An 8,472-nucleotide genomic window follows, 5' to 3' on the forward strand; every position below is an offset into this window, starting at 1 on the left:
TTTGTGAAAATCAATAGAGAAAAAAGGCAAAAGAAAAAGAGAACTAGAAGAAAGTGAAACAGAAGCTCACCCTTGCATAAGGAAGTGAAAGAGAAGAGAAAGAAGAAGCTTACTCGTGAATAAATTGAAGATGAATAAGAGGAGAAACAAGAAGGTCATTTTTGTTTGGATGGTAAAATCACAAGAATCCTGCCTTGCCTTCTTAGAAGAAGCTTAGAAAAGCATGTTGTGCTTTATAGGTAACATAAGATGGCCATTGTTTTCTTTATATAGAAAACAACAACCTAGAGCATGAAGTGAGGAGCCATAATGTTTTCCCAAGCACTTCTATTTTTGCTACTATTTTTGTTATTGTGTAGCAAAAATAGTACAAAGAAACTATTGTAAACTTTTACAAAAATTTGCTGCTAACAGGTTGTCTTGTTATAGTGTGCAAACACTTGTGTTTTCTTAGAACTATCACTATTCTCCAATTCATATATAGAATTGTCTTAAATATAATCACATGAGGTTCTTGGTAGACTTCCAAGTAAGATATTAAGATATTGGCAGCTAATAGTGTGCAATCATTTGTGTTTTCTTAGAACTATCACTATCATCAAAATATTAAGACTTGTCTTAAATATAATCACATTATGTTCTTGGTAGGCCTCCATATCAGTTATTTAGAAATTTCTTTAATTTTAACTCTTATCATTAGTGGTTGCACATACCCCTTGTTAAAAGAACAAATTGAATGTTAGACCCAAGCTTGGACAATGTACTTTTTAATGTAAGGGCAAAGAAATAGAAAGGGAGAGAAAATAAAATAGAGAGCCTTCTATAGACTTGTAAATGCCACTTACACACCGTTTATGACTTTGGGGATGACTAGTGAATATTGTGTTTGATTGATGTTATAAACCATATCTCACAGTAAAAATGATTTGAATCATATAGCTTTTACTACAAGGGAGAAAACACAGAGTCATCAGATCCACATTCCTCATGCTTTACCCTATCATTCACATTAGCATTATAATCATGGTTATAGACATGATAAAGATCAAATTTTGTGTTTTCCTATTTCTTCATTATATAAACATCAATATAAGGCATACAACTCCTTTAATGTGTTGCATTATGAATACTTTAGTAGGACACTTAGATTTTGCTATAGTATGTATACTTATTTTGATGGAAATCACCCTCGTGTAACTATGTTTAACTATGTTTCCTTCGTGAATGTACATTGCTAATAATAGGAATTCATTTATATCAGCTTTTATGTGGAAGGCTTAATGTTTCATTGGACTTTAGTGAAAGGAAAACTTAAAACACACTTCTACCCTTATGCATTTCATACTAGTAGTTTCTTTCAAAATATTTGTTTTGATGCACACTACAATTTTGAGTAGTGGTTGTTCTCCACAAATAAGGGTGGGCTTGAATGTACGTCAATATCACACATTGTAAGTTTAGTCATCAAGGCCTCTAGGTTCCATTTGAAAGCATAAGATTCAATATTATGTAAACTTTTATATTAAGCCAGCTATTTCAGTTTCTCTTTCTCAAATTAAATGTAAGTAAGTTCTTATATAAAGATCACTTCGTTAGTCTACATTTGTGATGATCCATCTCCTTAAATATTATCTACTACTCTTTAAATATGCATACTCTATTCTATAAGACAATAAGACAATAGACATGAAGTGTTTTCAAGGCAAAATCTGGAACTGTTTTCATGCCATATATAGCAGAATATTACATAGTGAGTTTACATGATGGAAGCTTCACTGTAGTACAAGACCTTTTCGAAAGATAAATACCAAGTTGGTTATGGACTCTATCCACAATCCACGATTAATAGCTAGTGTGTTCTTTATGGTGTAGCCTATATGGCCTCATCATGAAGTGGTCCTCATGTTGCAACATATGACAATGTAGCAAGTACCCTGGGCCTTCAGTTGGATCAAAGCTGAAGGGGTCCCCTTCTCTTGTTGTAAAATGTAGAAGAATACGAAGCATGAAGTTTTCATAACTAACCACAGTGTCCTTCCATCCTTGTTGATCTTGGCTTGGGCTTTGTGGGTAGTCAAGGAAGCATGTTCCATCATTTGGGTAGGCTATACTTGTGGAACATTGGTTTTTTATATAGGATTCCTGATCAATTCTTTGTTGGTTAAGGACTTGAAAGTGAATGAGATGGATGTGGATTCCATGAGGGGAATTTGCAATATTGACAATTTCCCAAATTTCTGTACTTCCATAAATAGGATTTATTGTTACAGGGTCATGCCAAGCCTCATTGTTAAAGCTAAGCCCATCAGCTCTTGAATTGTTGACACGAACAGTTATGTTAATGGTTCTTACTTGATGTGGATGGGTGATCATATGAACCTACACAACTAAGACAAGATGAATCAGCACATGGAGTTATTTGATGTTAAGTATTTAGTGCTCTCTAGTCAAATGTCTTGTGGGAGATGAGGGGTCTTAAGATCCCAAGTAGAGGTGTGAGAGTGCTCATCTTGTGAAAAAGTAAGTTAAAGTAACAACTACTCCACATTAGCAAAAAAAATTCAAAAGAAAACAATTGAAAGTAAGTTTGCATTATAAGCTTTTGCCATGATTAAGTTACCTTTTTTGCATTTGCTCTTTCCATGTGTTGTATATTGCTTAGCAACCTCTCCTTGTAGTTTGGATCCATGATTAGGCCTTTGGTGGTGCCACCATCCTCAACAATTATAAACTTCATGATGAAAGATGTTTGGAGAATTTCAAAAGGTTCATCACTTCTAGAAAGTGGCATAGGGAAGTTTCTTAAAATGACTTCCGCGCCACTCTCAAGCCCTGTGAAATCGACCACTACATCGACTCTATTAGCTGGAAAGAGAAAAAGATTTTCGACGCTCATGGGCTCATAAAGGAACCCACCATCGGTGCCAATTTGCAAGCACGTGAGATTTTGAAGGTTATGGCTAAAGTACAAGCCTATGTACCTTTGGTTGCATGCATTGACAATTCGAAACCTGTAAGGCTTCGCATAGACACGCAAGAAAGGCCAGACCTTGCCATTGACAAGCCAAGTGTCAAACGACTCTTGACACCAATATCGGGGATCAAAGTCGGTAGGTCCAGGGAGGCTGAGAGAGCCATTAGCAAAGAAGCCCCAATCTTTTATGAAGAGAGGAATGCCATTTGGGAGGTTGAGCATCTTCTCCTCCTCCTCTGTGGGGCGGAGAATGTAAAGCCCTGACAAGCCCGCCAGCACGTTGAGGCGTGTGATGCCCATGGTGTGGTCGTGATACCATAGTGCAGTAGGATCTTGTCGATTAGGGTAGACATAATCTTGTGTGGTGTACGCGGGGCCCGTCTCATTCTTGGGTGTGAACCATGCGTCGGGATTCCCGTCGTAGATGCTAGGTACCTCGGCGCCGTGAAGGTGCACCACCACAGGTACGCCGCCTCTCCTTGGATTGGCCCACTCTATTTGGGTAGCTAGTGGTAAGAAGTGGTGCTCATCTGGGATGTGATTCTCCCATCGAACATGCGCTGCTACATATCGCCTCGCCTGCAGCCAAATATTCCAAACCCACGATTACACACCGTGAAGACACACTTCGAATACGAACCCAACAAGATACATTGCGCCTAATTAATCAGAATGCTTAATTGCGCACCCAACAGGATACCTCGCGCCTATTCAATCAGAATGCTTCATTGCGCCTACCTTGCCTTGGATCTCAAAATTGAAAATGAAACCCATTACTCAGAGAAAAGACCTTGGCCTTCAAATGAAACCCATTACTCAGGGTAAGTTAATGTATGTTAATAATTTTCAAGGCTAAAATGGCCCACAAAGCCTTCAAATTTCAGCCCTGGCGCCACCATGTTAGCTTCCAGAAACATACGCATCCACACCCGCACTTGCTAGCGCACACAAAAAACATGCAAGCAGAATTATATGGACACAGTATAACAGTTATGGTGTGATTACCATCAAAGTAGGCCCAGGAAACGTAGCTGTCTCCTGGCTAGTCCCGAAAGCGTAGAGAGTAGTGTTGGGCAAGTCTCGGTGTAGTTTCTGCGCAAACGTTATTAGCGTGAACGACAAAGTGCACTATAGAATAATTAGCGCTGATTTTATGAGTTGGGGTGATGGTGAAGAGATTCAAAAGATTATTAATGAGAAGATGAGAATGTGTATTCACCTGAGTGATTTTGTAGGCACCGATGGTGAGGGGTTGGCCATTGGAGACGTCGAGTACTGGAGGGAAGGTAAGGGGCTCGATGAACTTCTCCAAGCGAGGGCTTGGCACAAGTACTACATCGTTGCAATTTTGAGGATAATGGTCATCAGGAGCAGGAGCCGGCTCTGCTGCAGCAGGATCATAATAAGGAGCAGGAGCAGGACCGGCGGGAGCAGCTATTGTTGCAGGAGAATGCCCAACAACGTGAAACTGACCAGAATGGCGACTAAACGCGGCGCCAAATGCAGGATGGAAGAGAAGGAGGAGCTGAATACAGGATAAAAGTGATAGCTGCATCTTCTCCGTCGCGGGTTCAAAGCAGGAAAATACTATAGGGCCACTGCTTGGTTTAATGGCTGTAAATTTGGAAAGTCTTTTTCGCGTGACTGCTTGCTTGGTTTAATACGTGTAAATTTAGGACCGCATGCTTTTTCGCGTGACCGACAAAGAAAAGAAAAAAAATTAAATGCGTGCATGATTGGCATGAGCGAGGGCCTAAAATTGACGACAATTTCAATTGACGTATATTTTTTATCACTCCTTTTCATACTACGTAAAATTTTAAAATTGCAACTGTTCTGTATACCCATGTGTGCATGCCCTTGTAATCATGTAACCCCTAGATCAGTATGGTTCTTTTTGAAAGGGCACAGCCCGTATCTGCTATGTAATGGTCAGTCCCTTTTCTTTTTCTAATTCAAAATCCCTGCCTTTTATTTTTTTTTTTTAAATGACACCCTTCAAATAACAAGCATTATTTTAAAATGAAAGGCTTTTTTTTCAATAAAACTACCATAATATATTAGCAATATTCAAACTCACAAACTTCTTTTCCACAACAAAATTATCATATTGATTAAAACAAAATCCAAGCATTATCTTAAATTTTCATGCACAAGAAAAAAAAATCAATAGAAAAGTAGATAAGATTCAAGCCTACCTATGATAGGAGATATGAACATCTTCAAGATCACAATCTCCAACATTGTTGTTGGTGAAGACTTGTCCCTTTACCACAAAGATAGAGAGTAGGGGAGTTGAACCCCTTCACCACATGAAGTGGCTACACCAAGCTCTCTTCAGGAAGGGGAGTTGGTTCTCTCCACCATAACCCTGGAAGAGAACCGACTCCCCCCCTCCCACACTAGAAAGTTAGTACAAAGTAGATAAAAAATCAACAATATATAAATGTTTAAATTTTTTGATTTAAGATAAAACTTAGGTTTAAACTCTTACCAAGCACCTTGAAGCTTATGATTTTTCACTTGTTAGTATGTATAGTTTGAAGGCTTAAAAAAGTAAAAAAAATTCCCAACCTGAACAAGGCAACTTTTGCCCAGACAGGAAGCATGTCTGGGCAAAAGTCGCCCTGTTCAGGTTGGGGGTCTTTTTGCCTTTGTAAACCTTCCTCTCAACTGTATATATTAATTATTTTTTTGTTTTAATATTATTTAGTTGTAAATTTCTTGGTGATAGCAAAACTTGCAATGTATGATAACTAAGTGATATCATGCCCAATGTGAAGGCACCACATCTTTTATGATCTTAATATTACTTTGTAAGGAAGTATATATCTTTAATTTTAAGTTCTTAATTTATAATAAGGTCTATATAAATGCTTATACATGACAATTGGAGGCTTAAAAATGCAAATAGAGCCCTAACCTGAACAGGGTGACTTTTTTCCAGACAGCAAGCCTGTCTGGGCAAAAGTCGTCCTGTTCAGGTTGGGGCTATTTTTGTATTTGGTGGCCTGTAATTGTCATGTAAAAACATTTATATGTATTCATATTCACATATACATAGGCCTTACTATCAATTAAAGCTGAGCTAAATTAAATAAAACTATACTTATGTAAGAACTACACTCATGTAAGAACTCTCTCTTTCCATGTGTGTAGAATTCCTCCCCAGCCTCTCAGGATGTCCAGTATCTTCCCCTGTAATCAATCCCCTCTTCAGAAATATAAAAGATCTTGTTTCTGCCTGTTTTGGCCTAGAGAGAGAAAATATTCTAGAGAGAGATTATTCAGATTTTAAAAATTTTTAGATAGAAAAATTTCTCATCTTATTAAAATAAGTTTCCCTGAAACAGAAGTTCAAAAAGATTTCCAGAAGATGCATTAGGAATCAAGTATAATCTGCTCAAGAGGCCTTATCCTAGGGGTCCATATTTTTGAAAAAATTTAAATTAAGATTCCTATGGGCCAATAGGATCAATCCATGTGTGGGGAGGAGATAAATCCAATTTGTAATAGAAAATAACAAAAAATGAGTAAATGCTCACATAAGATAAAGAGTTGACTATGTACAAGGTTTATTAGTAAAAAACTATGAGTATTACTAAAAAAATGAGATATTTTGGGTATAATGATTCCATTTTGACACATGTGTAAGGAAGGGGAGTCCCTTCAAGGAGGCGCTTACTTCACATGCTTGAATGAGTTTTAAACTCAAAAATAATGTGATATTTTTATCTCTCCTCTCTCTTGGATCAAGAATCAAAATCGAATAAAAAAGGAACCAAACTAGGTCCAAATCTAGTCTAAATTCAACCAAACTGAATCTGGAAAATTCTAGAAATCAATTGGTCTTGGTTAGAGCCTCCCTCTCCTATAAATAGAACTTGAGTCCTTTGTACAAAAATAGGAGAATTATACTATGCCAGCATTATGCTGAAATAATGATAATTTTTACTATTCTCTAAAATCCTCTCCAAATTGAAGAAATTGGAGCTTCCCTCCTTCTTCAATCTCCTTTGGTGGCTCCATCAACACACCAAACCAATTGATTGGTTGGGGGCCTCTACCGTGATCAAAGAATCAAGCAATTTGTAAGGTAAAGTGTGAATTTTGATCTTTTTCCATAATTTCTCAATGTTTCTCTCTTCTCAACCCCTCTCAAGCTTGAGAAGCTTAATTGGAATGGCTTTTTAATGCTATTGAAGTTAATTGATGAATGGTAGTAAGGAAATACATAAATTCCCATTTATGCTTAATTTTAATGGTTTTTATGATTTTTGTCTTCTCTAAAATGATTATGATGTTATGCCTCATTAAAAAAAAGGCATTACCCTCTCTTCTTTAGTAAATCCAACCATTCTTTATCCTAGATGAATGATTAATGGATAAAATCAAGTTTTTCATATTGTTTCTCTTAAGTAAGTAGAAATTGTTTACATTAGAATAAATTAAATACTCTTGGTGAAATTCTAGTTGATTTTATAGAGTTAAAAATTGAAAAATGGTCAGCCATACAAAGGAGGTTATGGCAAAATTTTCTAAAATTATATAAAAATAAGTTTTACTTTTTATTCTAAAAGTGTAATTCCTACTAAATTGGATTTATGCATGGAAAGATGCATAAAGAATTTAAATTAATCCAAAAAGTGTTATTTTCATAAACTTTTATTTTATGCATAGAAAGATGCATAAAGAATTTTATTTTTAATTCAAAAGAGTGATTTTCATCATAAATTATTTTTATGCATAAATTAGATGCATAAAAAAATCTTTTATATTAAAAGAGTCATTTTCATCATAAATGATTTATATGCATAAACATATGCATAAAAGATATTTTTTTATATTAAAAGTGTGATTTTCATCATAAATGATTTTATGCATAAATTAGATACATAAAAGAGATTCTTTTATATTAAAAGAGTGATTTTTATCATAAATGATTTGTATGCATAAAATATATTTTTTTATATTAAAAGTAAAATTTTCATCATAAATGATTTTATGCATAAATTAGATGCATAAAAGAAATTCTTTTATATTAAAAGAGTGATTTTCATCATAAATGGTTTGTATGCATAAAAGATATTTTTTAAATTAAAAGTGTGATTTTCATCATAAATGATTTTATGCATAAATTAGATGCATAAAAGAAATTCTTTTATACTAAAAGAGTGATTTTCATCATAAATGATTTGTATGCATAAACATATGTATAAAAGATATTTTTTTATATTAAAAGTGTGATTTTCATCATAAATGATTTTATGCATAAATTAGATGCATAAAAGAAATTCTTTTATTCTAAAAGTGTAATTCCTACTAAATTGGATTTATGCATGGAAAGATGCATAAAGAATTTATTTTAATCCAAAAGTGTTATTCTCATCAATTTTGATTTTATGCATAGAAAGATGCATAAAGAAATCTATTTTTAGTTCAAAAGAGTTATCTTCATCAATTTTGATTTTATGCATAGAAAGATGCATAAAGAAATC

General features: G+C 35.0%; 1 protein-coding gene across 2 annotated transcripts; it reads right to left on the reverse strand.

The window, feature by feature from the left end:
- Nucleotides 1–1,564: 1,564 nt before the first annotated feature.
- On the reverse strand, nucleotides 1,565–4,571 carry LOC147630572 (uncharacterized). 2 transcript variants are annotated; one of them, XM_086810492.1, is made up of 4 exons: nucleotides 4,194–4,571; nucleotides 3,980–4,066; nucleotides 2,621–3,553; nucleotides 1,565–2,379 (listed from the first exon to the last, which is right to left on the reverse strand). In XM_086810492.1, exons 1-4 carry the CDS (start codon nucleotides 4,527–4,529, stop codon nucleotides 1,843–1,845), a joined length of 1,893 nt encoding a protein of 630 aa, XP_086666618.1. In that variant the 5' UTR covers nucleotides 4,530–4,571; the 3' UTR covers nucleotides 1,565–1,842. The 2 variants fall into 2 exon arrangements, with proteins under 2 accessions (XP_086666618.1, XP_086666619.1); XM_086810493.1 differs by having other exon boundaries at nucleotides 1,565–2,387.
- Nucleotides 4,572–8,472: the final 3,901 nt, after the last annotated feature.

This window comes from Cibotium barometz, chromosome 16 (genome assembly GCF_041138505.1).
Source record: "Cibotium barometz isolate CiBa-2024 chromosome 16, ASM4113850v1, whole genome shotgun sequence".
Classification (NCBI taxonomy): Eukaryota; Viridiplantae; Streptophyta; class Polypodiopsida; order Cyatheales; family Cibotiaceae; genus Cibotium; species Cibotium barometz.

Excerpts from the sequence above, each read along its gene's own strand:
- LOC147630572 (XM_086810492.1), bottom strand. The coding sequence starts at position 4,529 with ATGCAGCTATCACTTTTATCCTGTATTCAGCTCCTCCTTCTCTTCCAT. Across the intron at positions 4,067-4,193 it reads GTGCCTACAAAATCACTCAG|AAACTACACCGAGACTTGCC; the intron begins GTGAATACACAT and ends ACGTTTGCGCAG. Across the intron at positions 2,380-2,620 it reads AAAGAGCAAATGCAAAAAAG|GTTCATATGATCACCCATCC; the intron begins GTAACTTAATCA and ends TTAGTTGTGTAG.